Source organism: Gossypium hirsutum, chromosome A10, assembly GCF_007990345.1.
Source record: "Gossypium hirsutum isolate 1008001.06 chromosome A10, Gossypium_hirsutum_v2.1, whole genome shotgun sequence".
NCBI lineage: Eukaryota > Viridiplantae > Streptophyta > Magnoliopsida > Malvales > Malvaceae > Gossypium > Gossypium hirsutum.
Window position 1 is genome coordinate 18,605,096 of NC_053433.1, and position 19,309 is coordinate 18,624,404.

The 19,309-nt window shown below is 36.1% G+C and overlaps 1 protein-coding gene and 1 non-coding gene across 2 annotated transcripts; both read left to right on the forward strand.

Annotated features, from left to right (window-relative positions):
• Nucleotides 1-13,598: 13,598 nt before the first annotated feature.
• LOC121208731 (small nucleolar RNA R71) lies at nt 13,599-13,705 on the forward strand. The gene has a single exon (XR_005903860.1). It is a non-coding gene; the product is annotated as a small nucleolar RNA R71 (small nucleolar RNA).
• Nucleotides 13,706-17,948: 4,243 nt separating this feature from the next.
• LOC121207955 (uncharacterized) lies at nt 17,949-18,479 on the forward strand. Its single transcript, XM_041078502.1, has one exon. The coding sequence runs from the start codon at nt 17,949-17,951 to the stop codon at nt 18,477-18,479; it is 531 nt and encodes a 176-aa protein (XP_040934436.1).
• Nucleotides 18,480-19,309: the final 830 nt, after the last annotated feature.

Consider the following 19,309-nt stretch of genomic DNA (forward strand, 5'->3'; position numbering starts at 1 on the left):
TAATTTATAATTTGGCATTACCTAACCCCTAACTATAATTGTAACAAAGTCTAGGGCACGTCCAATCTCTTATCGACTTGATCAATGATGCTTTCAATAATCTAATCAGATGGTGGGTTTCTTAGTTATAAAATTACCACAAAATCTCATCTGCTATATTTTAGATTGTATTTTAATTTTTTTAATTGAAATATAGTAACTATTTCTTATACGTTAGATAAAAGTAAAATAACTCTTCCGTTAAAATTTGTTGTTTATATATAAAGTACAATACTAAATTTAACCCTCAACCTTTAAACATTTATACAATTTGACCCCTACTATTTTATTAAAGGTGATGTAGTGATTATGCATAGGTATGATATGTGATCCACCGTAATTTAATGTGACAAATTAAACTTTCTCGGTATAGTTAAAGAACTTATTCTCAAGTAAACTAGCGTCTTTTTCGTAGCTTTTCGTAATTTTTAAAATTTCATGTAATAAGTTTAAATGCTTTACTTTTACTCATTTTGAGCCACAAATTGGCCGGTAATGCCATTAGGGGTCCTAACTTTTGGTTGAGTGATGTAAAGACGTGTTGGAGGCTGAAAACGAGTGAGAACGACACCGAAGAAGAGGGCATTGCAATATCCAAACTTTGGAATCGCGATACCTCCAACAGACTCGAGACTGGAAACCACCCTTTAGTGGTATCGCGATATCCTCTTTTTTGGTATCGCGATATCCTCTTCTTTGTATCGCGATATTTATAGCGTAAAGGGACAAAATTGGACAAAAAGGGTAATCTTATCCACCCGAAGCACCAATCATTGAAGGTCTATTCAATGGTATTTTAGGTACTGATACGCTATAAAAGTAACATATTTTAATCCAATTCTTAATGCATTTTAGGATGATTAATTATGCAAATTAGTGAATTTGATACTCCTAATCCCTTAAAATCATGTTTCTATATTTAGGAGAATATTTGGGAGCAAAAAGAGTGAAAAATGAGCCAAAATCAAACAAATAGATCTATTTTCAGGATCCACACGGCATGGGCATTTTCACACGGGTTGGACACACACTCATCTGCCAGCCCTTGTTGATTTTGCACCCTGCTTCCCAAATTCGCGAAAAAACCCAATTTTTAGGCTTTCTGAGCATTCTAAAGTCTATAAATACCCATTAGAAAAAAGATATAAGGGGGCAATTAGAGAAGATCGAAGAAAACACTCAAAGAACACCATCAAAATCAACTCGGAATTGGATCTCCATCAAGATCATATATCTCCTTTTAATTTCTTTCTAAGTGTTATTGAGTTTCTTTATGTCCTGTGGTTATTTTGACTTTGAGATGCTTTCATTCAAGATTATGAACTAATTCCCTAGATACCTAGGGAGGATGAAAACTATGATGAATCATTTTATTTAATTTTTGTTTTTACGCGGTAAATACTTGATTCTTGTTATCAATTATGTATGCTTATTTCTTGTTTTAATATTTTCAAGATATTAATTCATGTTTAATGTGCTTATTTCAGTGGAGGAAAAGTCTCTGTCTAATAGTAAATCAAGCATAATTGAGTGGAGTTGCATGCAATCCTATAAATAAGACAACATAAATCAACCGGATTAGAATCAAATCTAATAGGGGAATCCATAAATCAAGTTAATGCAACAATAGGGGTTTTAATTAGAAAGAGATTTCAATTAATCAACTTAGAGTCAGTTGTTCTTACTCTCAAAAGAGATATTAACATAATTTAGGGATTTCTACGGATCAAGACACAAGTTAATAAATTGTTTAATTCAGATTCATAATAATAGGTGGAGTCTAGGTGGATTCTTTCCTAGGTATTGTCTATCTCATTGGTTAATATTCGATTATTTTCTTGATTCATTCTCTATTGCGTTCTTAGTTAAATTAGCTTAGTAAATTTTAGATTAAAACACATTACTCCAATTTGTCGGTTAAATAATAGAAAAATAGTAATTACTAATACTTTTAGTTCTCGTGGATACAATATTGTCTACTCACCATAGCTATACTATTGTTCGATAGGTGTGTTTGCCTTTGTCGTATTTATAATTAGTTTAGTGACCATCAGACACACAAATTAGGTCAGCATAGCTACTATATCAACCAAAATTTGGTTGAGAGAAAAAAAAAGGCCACATTAGAGTAGTTTTAGCTTAGGGTTTTTTTTAGTTTCTCTTAGTTTTTCTTTCTCTTCTTCTAAGACTTTTTTATTTTCATTTACTTAGTTGTAGATTTTAAATTTTCCAACAAATTTTCTTCTTGTTTTAGTTGTTTTAGTGTTAGCTAAGTTAGTTATCACTGTAGCTTAAGTTTATTTGCACTTTCAGTCCCTATACATTGGTTGTAAGACATTTTTAGGTTTAGTTTAATGTATGTCAATTCCTTTCATTTTTTACCTATTAAAGTTTGTTCCTTTTATGTTTATTGCTTTAGATTTTCTTGTTGAATGTTTTTTTTACATGTCTTTTAGATTTTCTTATATAAAAAAATCTTAACTTTTATATTTTTCTCTAGCTTTACTTTAATGGCTTATTTGCTTTTTATTTTCATGGTTGTTAGATTTATTTTCATTATGAGTAGCTAAACTTTTAAAGGGATTGGTTAATTGAGATATGGTGAGCTGATTTTTGGATGAAGGACCAAATTGTAATAAATTATACTAATTTGAATAAAATTAAAAATTTAGGATTAACGACACTAGGGGAACATTTAGGCAAGTGAGACCGAGAGAAGATCTTGTTTGGCACCAATTCAATAGTTCCTGGTTAACCGGAGATCGAGAGATAATCTGGATTAATTTATCTAACTTGGTAAAGTGGAGACCAGTAGGTAAAATGGAGCCATTTTGGGAGTTTAAGCTATTTGGATCCCTAATTCAAGGATTACTGAACCACATCAATGTCAACCAACCACCTTTTGTTATTTAATTGTTAATTTTATAAATTTACATGTTTTACAATTTAGTCCTTGTTAGCTAAATAGTAAAGTAGATTCACTTCTCTCAATTTTATGTTTTGCCATAATGTAGCTTTTTGCAATTAGTTGGTTAGACTCTTTATTTTACACACACATTATTTAGAAATTGTTCAGTCCATGATTCTCATGGGTTCTATCCTTAGAACACTCTAGTGTTCTATTGTAGCACTACAAATATTACAACTGACCTGTCACATTTACAGTAAAGCACGATAATTATATCTTATTTTATTTTCCAAGTGTTGATCTCATATCTCTTTCTCGTCGATCGAGAGAGAGGCAGTCAAGTTGTTGGCGCTATTGTTAGGGAATCGACATTTGATTGAACTATTTTTATCTCCATTGTGTGTACTTAGGGAGATAATCGATGAAAGTCGAAGTTACAGATACAATTTTATTTTTATTTGTTTTTATTTCTTTTGCAATTTTTGGTTAATTTGTTTCACTCTTTTGTGCTTGTAGGAGGCATTGTATGACTTGGACCTGTATTGGTGTCTAACAACTTGAGCCGAAACTAAAACGTATCATCATACACGCGATGAGGGTACAACCTTCGAGGGACACCCAACCTCCACAAAGAGACTAGCCCATCGAAAATTCGCAAGTAAAAATTCAACAACCACCACACCCACAAAGAGACTAGCCAATCAAAAATCCACTTCAAACTCATGCTTCATAAGTGCCCATATCATGGATTGCAAGATTAGTTACAGCTTCATGTTTTTTATAATGGGTTGGATGAAAATTTACACCTAATTTCTAATGGAGTGTTCGTGGGGCATTCATGTCAAAGACATATGTCGAGGCTTGCCAACTCATTGAGGATATGGCAATGAATTCTTATAAAGCCAAAAAATTGACTGTCAATGCAATCGATAGCGATGACAAGTATCAATAAGTCCTTAAAAGGCTCAATCAATTAGAGATGAGTTCGGCCAAGGTGCAAGTTCAAAATCAGTCCTTTCTAACCTATTCTAATGTAGGACATAATAGTGAAGGTGCTATGTCAGGCAATGCTAATGAAAGTAACCAAATAGAGGTTAACTATCTAATAAAACTAACCAAATAGAGGTTAACTATGTAGAGAATAGAGGATATAATGGGTTTTTTTTACTAATTTAATAAAAAAACCCCCAAAATAATACAAACATAAAATTATTTACCAAAATGGTACATGTAGGGTTGTGACCACCTTACTTTTTTGACACTTGTTAAAAAAATATTAGTTTAAAAAAAAAATAAACTGTTAAAAAAAGAGAGAGAGGAGGATGTGCCAGAGGCGGCACTGGTGAAGCCTCTGTCAGAGGCGACACTGGTGAAGCCTCTGTCAGAGGCGGCACCAGTTGTTAACGTGGCACAGGCGGTACCCACTCCCCCAAACCCTCTATTTAAGCCATCAATGTTAAACGAAGGCACACACCAGTAAAAATAATTGGGAAGAAGAGAGGGAGAAGAGAAGAAAGAAAGAAAAAATAATTTTTTCCAGTAAAAAAAATTACAGAAGTAGAGAGGGAGAAGAGAAGAAAGAAAATGTATCTTCTTTTTTGTTATTTTTAAATAGAATAGATTATGATAAGAAAAATTTATTTTGTTAGTATTATATAGTTTGTTTAGTGTTATTTTTATGTTTTGTTTTAAAAGTTATTTTGTTTATTGTGATTTTTTAGTAAGTTTTGTATTTAGATTAATTATGTGTTTATTGTGACTGTTATGTTTTAAATTTTTTTAATATATTTGAAAGTTTTTATGTTAGTAAAACTATTATAAAGTAATTGTTAATTAGTGATAACAACTGAAAATATTTCTGTTATACATATTGTTAGAAATGACAACATATTTGGTATTGCCTGATGAGATAATAACTTTAGCACAAAGAGAGAAAGTTGATAAGATGATGAGAGAAGTGCAAGATTACAGAATGAAACCAGAAGAAGACATTGTTCAACACCTTATTATCGTAAAATGAAAGAAGCAAAAAGTGTTGTGGAAGGGTCATGAAATGATTAGAAAGAATAAAGTTCAAAACTTAACTTTTAGAGGGACATTAATAGAACGGGAGCATCAAATAAATCTAGACGAACTTCGGAAGACATCTGTACCACGAACCTATTGGAATCTAGTTATAAACTTCGTGAAGTTTATAATCTTTTATGGAGCAAGGAAAATAGCGAGACAAAATATAGGTTCACGAAAGTTGACTGGGAAGCAAAATGTGTTTGACAAACCATTGATGGATAAATTAGTTGTTAGGAAATTACCAAGAGAACTTGTATATTCAATACTCGTTATAAAGATTGAAGAGCCAGAATATCCCGAGGAATTTCTAAATTGGATTGTAAAAGTTGAATATGAAGAGAATCAAGATTTCTTAATTGGATTGTAAAGAATTTCCCAGATGAAGATACAGGATCGGAGATGGAAGAAAACGTAGAACTGAATTTAAGTGGTTAAATGTAAAGATAAATGTTGTTCATGTACAAAATGGGAACTAAAAAAGTCTGAGCTTATGAATGAAAAAAATTGCATATTGATTAATTAATTTTTTATTTAAATAATTTATTTGCTGTTCGAAATTTTTTTGAGAAATATTGTTTATTTTTTAACAGATTTAGTATTGAAGATGAATAATCAGTTTTTCGTATGCGTTATTTCGGTGGAATCATCTTGACAACAACCGTTGGATGCATATTTGAATTTCGGCAATAAATAGCAATGAGATTTAATAGAAATGTCTTGTTGGATGATATGAAGGGAATGATTAACGTAAAAATTGTTAGATGTTGTGGGAGAAGGATCTCAAAACTTTTCTACAAGTTTCCAATTTCGACAGTGATGCATGATATTCGCAACAGGTTTTAGAGATTTATAAATGGAATATTTTCGAGACTAACTTATTATCACGATTAAGGCAAGTGTACCTATCGAACAGTAGTATAGTTCAGCAAGACCGAATTGTCGAACCCAAAGGAACTACGAGTACTAGTATTTACTTCTTTTTTATTATCTAGCCTAAAATTTAAGAGATTTGGTTGTCTAAACTAATTACTAACTAAGAATGCACAGAAAGAAAAACTTGGGAAAATACTTTTGGGAAAATTCGATGGATTGAGACAATACCTAAGGACAAATCCACCTAGACTTCACTTGTTATTTGACTCTGAATCAGACGATTTATTCATTTGACTTGATCCGTAGAAATCCCTAAGTTATATTATTATCTCTCTCGAGACTAATAACGTCTAACCCTAGGTTGAATAATTGAAATCTCTTTCTAATTAACACCCTAGAATTGCATTAACTCGATCTATGGATTACCTTATTAGGTTTCACCCTAATCTGCCAAAATCTTGTCACTTTATCTCTAGGCGCGCAATTAACTCCGCTTAATTATGACAAATTTACTCTTAGACAGGGTCTGTTCCTCCTCTGAATAATAGCTTAACTTGAATCAATATCCTGGAATATCAAAACAAGAATTAAGAACACATAATTAAGAACAAGTCAAATATTTATCATACAATTCAGATAATAATAACAAGATCTGTCTTAGGTTTCATTCCCCTTAGGTATTTAGGGGTTTAGTTCATACTTATGAAATAAAACATCTCAAAAGCATAAAGATAACAAAACATAAGAAACGCAAAACTCCTGAAGGAGCTTGAAAGGAGATCTCCAGTCTTGATGATGAATCCGGCTCTTGAGATGGATTAATCGGCTTTCCTTGAGTAATTCCTTGCTTCCTACTCTGCATCCCTTTTCCTAAGTGCCTTCTCAAGTTTTTAAATAGCCTTTGGAATGCCCAAGAGCCCTCAAAATTGGCCTTTTCCGAATTAGACTAAACTTGGGTTCAGCAGGGTGGTCGCGATTTTCGTGACAGGTAAGTTTTAAATATTTATAATTAATCGTTCTTGAAACTAACTATTATCGCGATGCAGACAAGTGTACCTATCGAAAAGTAGTATAGTTTTAGTAAGACCGTATTGTCGAACCCAAAGGAACTAAAAGTACTAGTAATGACCGTCTTTTTATTATCTAGCCTAAAAATAGGGGGTTTTGTTTTAACTAACTAATTATCTAAACTAAGAATTAGCGGAAAGTAGAATTGGGGGATTACTTTTGGAAAACGATTGAATTAAGACAATACCCAAAGAAAAATCCACCTAGACTTTACTTGTTATTCTGGCTCCGAATTAGACAATTTATTCATTTAACTTGTTCGTAGAGATCCCTAAGTTATGTTGTTATCCCTATTCAAGACTAATAACGTCTAATCTCTAGATTGAATAATTGAGACCTTTCTCTAATTAACACCCTAGGGTTGCATTAACTTGATCTATGGATCCCCTTATTAGGTTTCACCCTAATCCGGTAAAATCTTGCCATCCTATGTCTAGGCGTGCAAACAACTCCGCTTAATTATGACAAATGTACTCTTAGACAGGGTCTATTCCTCCTCTGAATAAGAGCTTATCTTGAATCAGTATCCCGGGATATCAAAACAAGAATTAAGAACACATAATTAAGAACAAGTTAAATATTTATCATACAATTCAAAAAATAATAACAAGATTCATCTTAGGTTTCATTCCCCTTAGGTATTTAGGGGATTTAGTTCATAACTAAAAAAGAAAACATCTTAGAAGAATAACGAATACAAAACATAAAGAAAACCCAAAACTCCTTAGGGAAGTTGAGGGGAGATCTTCAGTCTTGATGATGAAACCGGCTTCTGAGATGGATCAATTGGCTTCTTTCGAGTAATTCCTTCCTTCCTCTCCGTGCCTCCCCTTTTTCTCTTTCTTTAAGGCATATTTATAAGCTTTAGAATGCCTAAAAACCCTCAAAATTAGCCTTTTTCGAATTGGACTCAACTTGGGCTCGGCAGGGACACACCCGTGTGAATCGTACTTCGAATCTGCCAAATTGACATGGTCATATGGCCTGCTCGTGTGAGGAAGTTCAGGCCGTGTTGATTTCGTACTTTGGCCTATTTTCTCCGTTTTTGGCCCGTTTCTCGTTCCTTTCGCTCTCCTATGCTCTTCTAAGTATAAAACATGAAATTAAGGCATTAGAAGCATCAAATTCACCAATTCTAAGGAAAAATCATCTATAAAATGTGTTAAACATGGGGTAAAAATATGTATAAATTATGGTTTATCAAATACCCCCGCACTTAAGCATTTGCTTGTCCTCAAGCAAAACCCTCAACTCACAATCAAAATAAATTCTTCTTAACTTATAATTCCTATTAATAATATCTCAAAATAATCCATAAGTAATCATACATTGAGAATTTGATTGAAAGAACATAAAAGTTCTAAAACATTCCAAGTTGAGTATTTTATCATGAAAGCATAAGTGTCTCCCCTCATCTAAGTAATTACCTTTGACTCAAAATATCACAGAGTTTCACATCCTCACTAAATATTCACTCAAATCACTAAGGTGTTTAAGGACAATACATGAAGCACTCAATAGTCAATAATAAAAAGTCATTACCATAGGCTTGCATGAAAATCTAATCTCCACCACTATATATTGAAATGAACATCAAGGAAAATGTCTTTAAAGGGTTGTAACATGGCTTTGGTCCGAGGGTGTCGTCACAAGCTGAAAGAAAAGGTTAGAATCAAGATTGAATTGAAAAATTTCCTAACTAGAAAAAGTAATTAAACATCAATTGAGTACAAGTGAGCTTCTTCTCAGAAGATGGAATTTAGATACTGCGGCTCAACATTACCAAATTACTACTAATATGTAAGTATGAATGTTTTTTTTAAAGCAAGTCAAATACATAGAAGAGAAAAATATAGCTAAGCAATTAGTTCAAATCAAATCTCGACAAAAATAGGGATCAAATTAGGGGATTTCAACAATAATGGTTTATGGGTTAATATTGAGGGTAAATTAATCAATGGCTTGTTAGGCTCAAAAGGGGTTTACTAAGGGTTAATTATGACTGTAGGCTTTTTTGGAGTGAGTGGGTTAAACCTAAGTACCTTTATCATTTTGACATATCAAATCAAATGGTGTGGTTTCGACATGCATAGTCAAACAAGTTCTAGAATAACAATTCAATACTGATGCACTCAAAGCAACAATAAAAGCGAGCATGAAAGAAATAGTAGATGCTCTAAAGGCTCAAAATCTCACAAAAATTACAGCTTTTTGGTGTTTATATTCTGTGAATTTCAACTCAAAATAATACCTAAGCTTGGGAGAAACAACCTATAAAATTTTAAATTCAAAGGTCAACTTATCATGCTTGATTCTTTAATATCTTAAAGTTTAAACAATCAATGCATGAATGCGTAAGTTTTAATTCAAGACATAATAAAAATCATAAGTTAATTACAATTCATTCTAATAGTGATATGAGTGATTTACATGAGAATAAGACATAATTCAGGGATTTCTAATGATGATATAAAAGACCTTCCACACTTAAGATGTACATTGCCCTCAATATACAAAGGTAGATATATTGAGAAAGATAGATTGATAATCATAAGATAGGGAGAGAAGTGGAACTTCCTGAATGATGAATGAATTCCTTAAACTAGAGTATTAGAGAATAATCGGCTTGAGAGTGGAGGAGGATACTCCGGTGGTGGTAGAGGTTCATTAGTCCATAAGTCCTGCGCCAAAAGAATATTATATCTGGTGGGAGCTATGGTCGTGGTCGAATAGGACATGGCAGTCGTGGAGAACCTTTCTCAGTGGAGTTTCAAGTTCCTAAGTAATAGTGAGCTTTGGAGCTCTTTATAATTGTGATAGAATCAAGAACTCTTTTAGGAAATATATAAGGAAGAATAAGTACTCGTAATGAATTAGCCGAAATTAAAAATTGTAAAATATTATAAAACCTAATAAAAATAAGGTGAAAGAAAAATAAAAAGTAGTCTTAAATGGAAATAAAAGGAACAATATAAAATAATAAATAAAAGTTTATAAACATCTTCATCGCTAGATGGTTCGCGAGGTGGGGGTGGCGATGAGATGTGGAAATGCTGACAAATCTGCTGTAGAGTAGCATTAATGTTATCGAAGCACGAAAAACACTGTTGCTTGAATCTAGTAAGGCGTTCAGAGATGTCAGTGTATGAACCCGCCGCATAAACTGGACGATGAGGAGGTGGTGGTTGAGACAGTGGGTCCTCGTGACGTGGAGGGATATCATCAGTAATGTCCTGGGGGTCTTCCTCCTCGGTGGACTGGGCGAGGCGGTACTGAGGAGGGTGGGTCCTTGGCGCTTCTCGATCATCCTCATATGTAACATGCTCGAGATGCCATGTGGAGACATCTGGCTGATGAGAGTGAGGAAGGATGATTGGGCCGCTGTGTTGAGGAGCCCGAAGTGTTGAGCCAACCGAACTTGTGCAAGCGCGGTCTAGTCAATGCAGCGGCCCACACCTAAAGGTCGGGCCCGAAGTATCTGAAAAAGTTCCTCCTGATTTCCTGGTGGAAAATAGAGGAAGGGGTGTCAATTTTTTGAGATGGGACCCGAGAATAATGCTACTCCTTTTTGCTTCTTTGAGGCGGGAACATCAGTCTTCTTACCACGTGATGATGACATTGTGCCTGCGTTGAAAAATCGAAACTCAACCAATACGTCCCAAAAATAGCACAGAAGCACAAAACTAAATATGAAGATTTCATGAGACTTACGTAGTGGATGAAGTAAACAAAACTACTAAATGTATCAAGTTATAGTATTATTGGAATAATGTAATAGGAATATGAATGAATGTATATGAGAAGCATAAATTTCACGAAACTAGGGAAAATGAAAAAGTAGAGCATAATGAAGTAACTAAAATGACAAAATTCTTATAAAAAAGCAAAAGTATTCTATTGTTCTAACTATGAGAATTCATTTAAAATAGGCAAACAGAGTAGAGAAATCATGAAATAAACAAAATATTCAAGGGAGATAGAGAGAAAAGAGTAAACAAACGCAAAAAGAAGGAACTTGAGGCGTCGAAATCGGTGTTGTAGGCGGCGCACGGACGTGGGGGGTAGGGCGTGTAGAGTTGTAGCGGCTAGGGTTAGGGATTTTTGGGGAGGGAGATGATGAATAGTGAGGGGTTTTTATAGATTTTGGGGCACACGGCCGTGAGACACGCCCGTGTGTTTCATGAATTTTGAATTTGGGAGCGTCTGACATTCGGCCCACGCCCATGTTGCTCGGACGCACGGCTGTGTCTCGCTTCGTTTGCTTCTCTCACACTCATGTACATAGGTCCATGCCCGTGTTAACGTGACAGGTTCACCCACGGATGATGGGCATGGACTTGTCATACGCTCGTGCTAGTTTGACAGGTTTGCCCACGGTTTCGAGGCAAGGGCGTGTCAACCGATCGTGTTGCTTTGACAGGTTCGCCTACGGCCATGTCGCACGGCCATAACGACTTTATAGCTTCTTATGTTAGAAAATTTTTTCCCTATTTTTGCACGGCCTAAGGCAGGCCCGTGTGCCTGGCTGTGTGGTATTTAAAGAGTCTATGTACCATGATTCGGTTAGTATGTTAGATGTTAAAAACTCAAATTTAAAGAAATTAATACTGTTAGTACTCGGGTTGCCTCCCGAGAAGTGTTTATTTATAGTCTAAGTTCGACTTACTTCTCTGGTACGTGATCATGGTGAATCGAAGAGTTTACACTCCTCATCCCTGCTATCAATTTTATCAACATAAGGTTTAAGACGAGTACCATTTACCTTGAACGTGCCAAATTTGGAGTGGTTTACCTCGACCATACCATATGGAAAAATACTAATTACCGTAAGAGGGGTTTCTTCATTTAGTTCAAAAGTGGCGATTCGAGGATCTGCTGCATCGAGTAGTACTTTGTCTCCAACTTTAAGTTGATTTTTGGAAGAATTAAGCTCCTCATGGTGTGGTTTTGGTTTATCGTATTTTTTCGGTTTATGTGTCCGCTATTTATCTAGCTCCTCGATTTGTAACCTTCGTTCTTCATGGATAGGTTCTTTGTTTTTGCTTGGCTTATATATGTTTTTCGAACCTGTTTTCTGCAAAGAAGGTTGCACTATATGGTTAGTTTTAGCCAAATGATTTGTACAGTCACCTTCGATTTTTGATTTGTTATTCGAATTACGGGCTTGAAGGGTGATTGTTTTGTCTCCCACACGAAGTGTGAGTTCACCTGTGCCAACGTCAATAATTGTTCTGGCGGTTGCTAAAAAGGGCCTTCCTAAAATTAAGGAGACGTTGCTATCCTCCTCTATGCCTAGAACAACGAAATCAACTGGGAATATAAATTTGTCGATTTTAACGAGTACATCTTCAATAATACCCCTAGGAAATCTAATAGTTTTATCTGCTAATTGAATGCTCATCGTAGTTTGTTTGGGTTTCCCTAGACCTAGTTGCTTAAATAATTTGTTAAGGCATAACATTGATACTAGCCCCTAAATCAGCTAACGCATTATTAACATCTAAACCACCAATTAAACAAGGAATTGTAAAACTCCCTGGATCTTTTAGTTTGTTAGGCAGCTTATTCTGTAGAATGGCTGAGCAGACCGCGTTCAGCTCCATATGCGATGCTTCATTTAATTTCTGTTTATTTTCTAAAAGCTCCTTTAAAAACTTGACTGCGTTTGGCATCTGCGAAAGGGCTTCAATAAACGGTAAGTTAATATGTAGTTTATTTAAAAGTTTAAGGAATTTACCAAATTGTTCGTCTGAGTGGTCTTTCTTTATCGCATTGGGGTATGACAGGCGAAGTTTATATTCTGTAATCACCGGCTTTGGCTCATTGTGGCCTACCTCATCCTTACCTATGCTTACCACCGTTTCTGGCCTTGGTTCTGCAACTAGCCCTTCCTCATCTTGAATGGAAATCGCGTTGAGTTGCTCCATTGGGTTAGATTTAGTGTTGCTTGGCAGGCTACCTTGTGGTCATTCGGAAATCAACTTGATGAGCTGTCCAATATAAGTTTCGAGCCCCTGGATTGATGCTTGTTGATTTTTGAGTGCGGTCTCGGTATTCTGAAAACAAGTTTCTGACACTGAGATGAATTTGATAGCATCTTCTCAAGTTTCGATTTTTTTTCTTGTTGGTAGGGTGGTTGTTGTAGCCTGGAGGTGGTGGTCTCTGATTTCCTTAGCCTCCCCATGAAAAATTAGGGTGGTTCCTCCAACATGCATTGTAAGTATTGCTATAGGGATTGTTTTGAGATCGAGGATTGTAATCCATATAATTTATCTGTTCGTTCTCCATGTTGTGGCCATAAGGTGGGTATTTTGAATTGTTTGATCCGCTTCCACTTGCTTCGTATTGCATTACTGGGTGAACCTGTGAAGAACTAAGGAAACCATCACTTTTCTTATTCAAGAGTTCTACCTGATTAGAGAGCATGGTGACCGTATCGACGTTATAAACGCTGGCTGTTTCCCTTGGCTTTGTCCTCATGACTTGCCACTGATAGTTATTCAGTGACATCTCTTCTATAAATTCATAGGCATCTTCAGGTGTCTTATTATTGATGGTTCCGCCAGCAGCTGCGTTAACCATTTGTCGAGTCGAAGGATTCAGGCCATTATGAAAGGTTTGAATCTGTAGCCAAAGCGGTAACCCATGGTGAGGGCATCTTCTCAAGAGGTCGTTGTATCTCTTCCATGCATCTTAGAGTGTTTCTAAATCCATCTGTACAAAGAAAAAAACATCATTACGTAATTTAGCCGTTTTAGCCAGCGAAAAATATTTTAATAAAAACTTTTTGGTCATTTGTTCGCAAGTAGTGATTGACCCCCGTAGCAACGAGTTCAACCACTATTTAGCTTTGTTTCTCAATGAAAAAGGGAATAATCGAAGACAGATGGCGTTATCAGAAATGCCATTAATTTTAAATGTATCACATAGTTCCAAAAAGTTTGTCAAGTGAGCGTTGGGATCCTCGTCATGCAAACCATCAAACTGAACAAACTATTGTATCATTTGAATTATGTTAGGTTTCAGTTCAAAAGTATTTGCGACTACAGCCGGTCTAACTATGCTCGATTTAGTTATTGTTAAAGAAGGTTTAGTATAATTATACAGAGTGCGCAGAGTAAGATTCTGATTAACAGCAATCGCAGGAGGTAGCGGAATTTCTTGGTTTTCAGCCATCTCCTCGGTTGTGGTTGAAGTATCGTCCTCTTGCTCGTCCTCTGTGTATCTTAGGCTTCGCTTTATTTCTCTTTGATTTTTGTGAACTGTGCGGTCGATCTCACCGTAAAAAATTAGTGGTCCTGATGGGTTTCTTCTGGTCATAAACTAGAAAAACCTATCAGAAGGAAATAAGAGAAAAATTAGAAAAGAAAATGAAAATTTAAATTGTAATAAAAGTAAAGTGGCTAAAGTAATAAAAATCGAGTTTTCCTAATATCCTAGTTCCCCGGCAACGGCCCAAAAAACTTGATGCATGATATTCGTAACAGGTTTTAAAGATTTATAAATGAAATGTTCTTGAGACTAACTTTTTATCACGATTAAGGCAAGTGTACCTATCGAACAGTAGTATAGTTCCGCAAGACCGAATTGTCGAACCCAAAGGAACTACGAGTACTAGTATTTACTTCCTTTTTATTATCTAGCCTAAAATTTAAGAGGTTTGGTTGTCTAAACTAATTACTAACTAAGAATGCACAGAAAGAAAAACTTGGGAAAATATTTTTGGGAAAATTCGAATTGATTGAGACAATACCTAAGGACAAATCCACCTAGACTTCACTTGTTATTTGACTCTGAATTAGATGATTTATTCATTTGACTTGATCCGTAGAAATCCCTAAGTTACATTATTATCTCTCTCGAGACTAATAACGTCTAACCCTAGGTTAAATAATTAAAATCTCTTTCTAATTGACATCCTATAATTGCATTAACTCGATCTATGGATTCCCTTATTAGGTTTCACCCTAATCCAGTAAAATCTTGTCATCCTATGTCTAGGCGCGTAATCAAATCCGCTTAATTATGAAAAATTTATTCTTAGACAGTGTCTATTCCTTTTCTGAATAATAGCTTAACTTGAATCAATATCCTGGAATATCAAATCAAGAATTAAGAACACATAATTAAGAACAAGTCAAATATTTATCATACAATTCAGATAATAATAACAAGATTTGTCTTAGGTTTCATTCCCCTTAGGTATTTAGGGGTTTAGTTCATACTTATGAAAGAAAACATCTCAAAAGCATAAAGATAACAAAACATAAGAAAACCAAAAACTCTTGAAGGAACTTGAAGGGAGATCTCCAGTCTTGATGATGAATCCGGCTCTTGAGATGGATCAATTGGCTTTCCTTGAGTAATTCCTTGCTTCCTACTCTGCATCCCCTTTCCTAAGTGCCTCCTCAAGTGTTTAAATAGGCTTTGGAATGCCTAAGAGCCCTCAAAATTGACCTTTTCCGAATTGGACTAAACTTGGGTTTGGTAGGGACACGTCCGTGTGACACGCCCGTGTGCGATTACTGAAGGTCGTGGTCAAGGCTGTTAAATTGGCACGGGCGTGTAATCCAATCATGTAAGTCGTGCTTCAATCCTGCCAAATTGACACGGCCGTGTGAGGAAGTCCAGGCCGTGTTGTTTTCTCATGTGGGTCCATTTTCTCAGTTTTTGGCCCGTTTCTCGTTCTTTTTACTCTCCTATGCTCTCCTAAGTATAAAACATGAAATTAAAGAATTAGGAGCATCAAATTCACCAAATCTAAGGAGAAACCATCCATAAATGCATTAGGCATGAGGTAAAAATATGTATAAATTATTGTTTATCAGACAGATCCCATCAAATTCACCGAAATGGAACTTGTAGATGAAGAAGACATGGAAACAATGATCGCTCTTTACTGTGGGAATAAGAGTGACAAAAATGCACCGATTCACTTATTTGCTAAGTTAGCTGGTAGAGAGTAAAATAAAAATCTCACTACATATGGTGAAGAACATTGAGCTCAAGAACCGTGCATGGTGACTCCAATATCGTACGTTTATAGTGAATCGACTATACATGGGATTGATATCGATCTTACTGTTACACCCGATATTAATGTGGTTAGTGATGATGGATACGATAGTAGTGAGCTTTGTGATTTAGACGTCGATAGTGATAGTGATCTCGATGTGGACGATGTCCTTGATGGTATAGAAGATGAAGACGTGAATGACGATGGAAACATTAACGTGTTTTCAATCAGGAACCAGATGTGACTTATTGTGATACACTATAATCTTGGGCCACACATGTCATTCATAGACCCCGACACGGCGCATGTAGTTGAGTTCTCGGAGTACCTTGAAATACTTCTTGCTCATCGGCTAGCCGTAAATTTTGATCCTGAGGAGTTGTTCATAGGCCAGATATTCGAAAGTAAAGAAGAGTGCGTATTTGCTATTAAGCGGTATAGCATGAATATATCAGTGGATTACAAAATTGCAGTGTCTAAACCGATATTATATATTGGAGAGTGTTGGAAGTTAGCGGAAGGTTGCAATTGGCAGGTACGAGCTGCATTTATTCAAAATTTGTAGATGTGGGATACACAAATTTGTTGGGCCTTACACATGCACATCAACATGTATGACAAAAGATCATAAAAAACTTGATTCCAAAACTATCTGTAGGCATATAATGCTAATGGTGAAGAACATGCTAACCATTAAAGTTCCGGTACTGATTTTCGAAATGTAGGCACGATTTTAGTATCGAGTATTATATTGAAAGGCGTGGATAGCTAAACGGATGAAAATGGATCAATTGTATGGGGATTTCGATGCGTCGTAAAACGAGCTACAGGGATGGATAGCTACTATGAGGAGTACGTATCGGGGACTGTTATTAAGTTACAAAAACGACCTTATTACAGCCCAGATGACCAATTACAGCCAAAAAAAGAAATTTTCCATCGGATGTTCTAGACGTTTGATCCATGTGTGCGGGCGTTTCCCCACTGCAAGCCGTTCGTTCAAGTGGATGGGACCTTGCTATATGGAAAATATACATAGATCCTACTCCTTACAGTTGCTCAATATGGGAATAAGAACGTGCTCCCAATAGCATTTGCCATCGTAGATAAGGAGAACATGGAATCTTAGGAATTCTTCTTTACCAACTTGCAGAGGTATGTTATTAGCAACGATAATATTTACATCATCTCCGATAGAGGGAAAAGATTAATTGCCGCAATTAGGCATTCCGGTGTACTATGGAGATCTGTTTACTGCATCCGTCACATTACGATTGCTCAATATGGCAATAAGAACCTGCTCCCAATAGCATTTTCCATTATAGATAAGGCGAACATGGAATCTTGGGAATTCTTCCTTACCAACTTGCGGAGGTATGTTATTAGCAACAATAATATTTGTATCATTTCCGATAGAGGGAAAAGATTAATTGCCTCAATTAGGAATTCCGGTGTGCTATGGAGATCCGTTTACTGCATCCGTCACATTGCAGCTAACTTCCATCGAGATTATAAGAATGCAGACTGGAAGAGACAAATAGTGAAAATGGGTAAAGGATAACCTTATCTTTTCAATATAAGTTGTAATGTTTTATGTTATCGAGTTACTGTAACTTATATTTTCTTAATACACATATAGCGTACAAGTTAGAGCCACATATTTTCCCCCAAAGAATGACGAGACTTGAGAGTGACATGGAGGGTCAAACGAGCACATCTTTCTGACAGTGGTTGGGTACAATAGAGCCATGGCAATGGGCTCAAAGTTTTGATGAGGGCTTTCGTTATTGTCAAATGATCACAAACTTAGTGGAGGGGGTCAACGCTGTGTTGTTGAAAATACGACATCTTCCGATTTCATCTATCTTCTTAGCTATATTTTACAAGTTGGCTACCTTGATGCCAAGAATGGGTCAACAACAAGTCAACCAGATGGAGGCGGGACATGTGTTTGTCGAAGATGTCAAGGATGCAATGGTTGCAAACCGTCGGATGGCAAGGTCAATGAATGTAGAAATGTATTCACGATGGCTTGAAACATTTCGAGTTAAGGAGACCATCGATCGTCGATCCAGTATACCACCTAGGTCTTATGGAGTTTATCTCCGGAACAGACGGTGCGATTGTAGGAGGTTCCAAACACTTCATTATCCATGTGCACATGTCATGGCAGCGTGTGCTAAAGTGAACCTTAATGTTGAACAATTTTTCGATGATGTGTACATACTCGAGCACACATTGCATGTCTGGGAAAATAAGTTCCCTGTCCTGCCTGACCTGTCTATGTGGGAGGTGCCTCTAAGGACTTTCGACCTTGTTCTAGATAGAGGGCTACACAGGAATCCAAGAGGTCGTCCGCAATCATCCAAAATTCATATTATGGACATTAGGGAGAAATCCGACAGTAAGCGTTGTGGATTATGCAGGTTAGCTGGTCATAATCAGAGTAAATGCCCGCAGCAAAACTATCATGTTGGACAATCATCACGATCAGGTAGGAATTAAGCTTATGTTGTAATGTATTTAATTTATATAAAAAAATTATATTGCAAAGTTTGTTCCTATTAGATTAATGTTGTAATGTATTTAATTTATATTACAAGACTAAGTTTATTACAAGTTTTAGTGTTTTAATGTTCAAAATGTTCAAATTAATCTAATTTATGTTATGGTCAAATTTTGTTCCAATTAATCTATTTAAATATATAAAAAATACAAAATTTTTAATATTAAAACCCAAGAAACCCCTAAAATTGATGGTTCAATGGTGTGGTCCTAGGGGTATATTTTTGCGAAGGTCGACGTTCACGTTGTGGGTGATTGCGACGACCAACATCCTCTTCAGTCGCAGGTGAGGATGTCTAAGACATGAAAGAAAAATCATATGGCTCGAATGGAATTGATGAACTTGAGCCGGAAGGAGTGCCATGCTGCGGTGGATACAATCCAGGAGGAGTGGAGAACTGCAGTGGATACGGGCCAGAGGTAGTGCTGTGTTACGGTGGATACGGGCTGAGAGAGTTCCTGTACTGTGGTGGATATGGGCCGAGGGTAGTGCTGTACTGCGGTGGATACAAGCTGGGAGAAGTGCTGTACTGCGGTGGATACGACCCAAAGATATCAAACCCGTAATGTTATCTGCCCCTGACGAGCCCGGGAAATAGTCATTGTTCAGCAAATCTGGATGATAAGAACTATTAGCCAAATGTGAATGCGATCATTCAAACTCGGCCTTCAGTTGTGGCTCGGGCTCTGGCTCTGGCTCTAGATCTACTCGGGCTCGGCCTCTATATCAGCCACTGGCTCGTATGCCCCAGGACGCTGCACGTACGAGG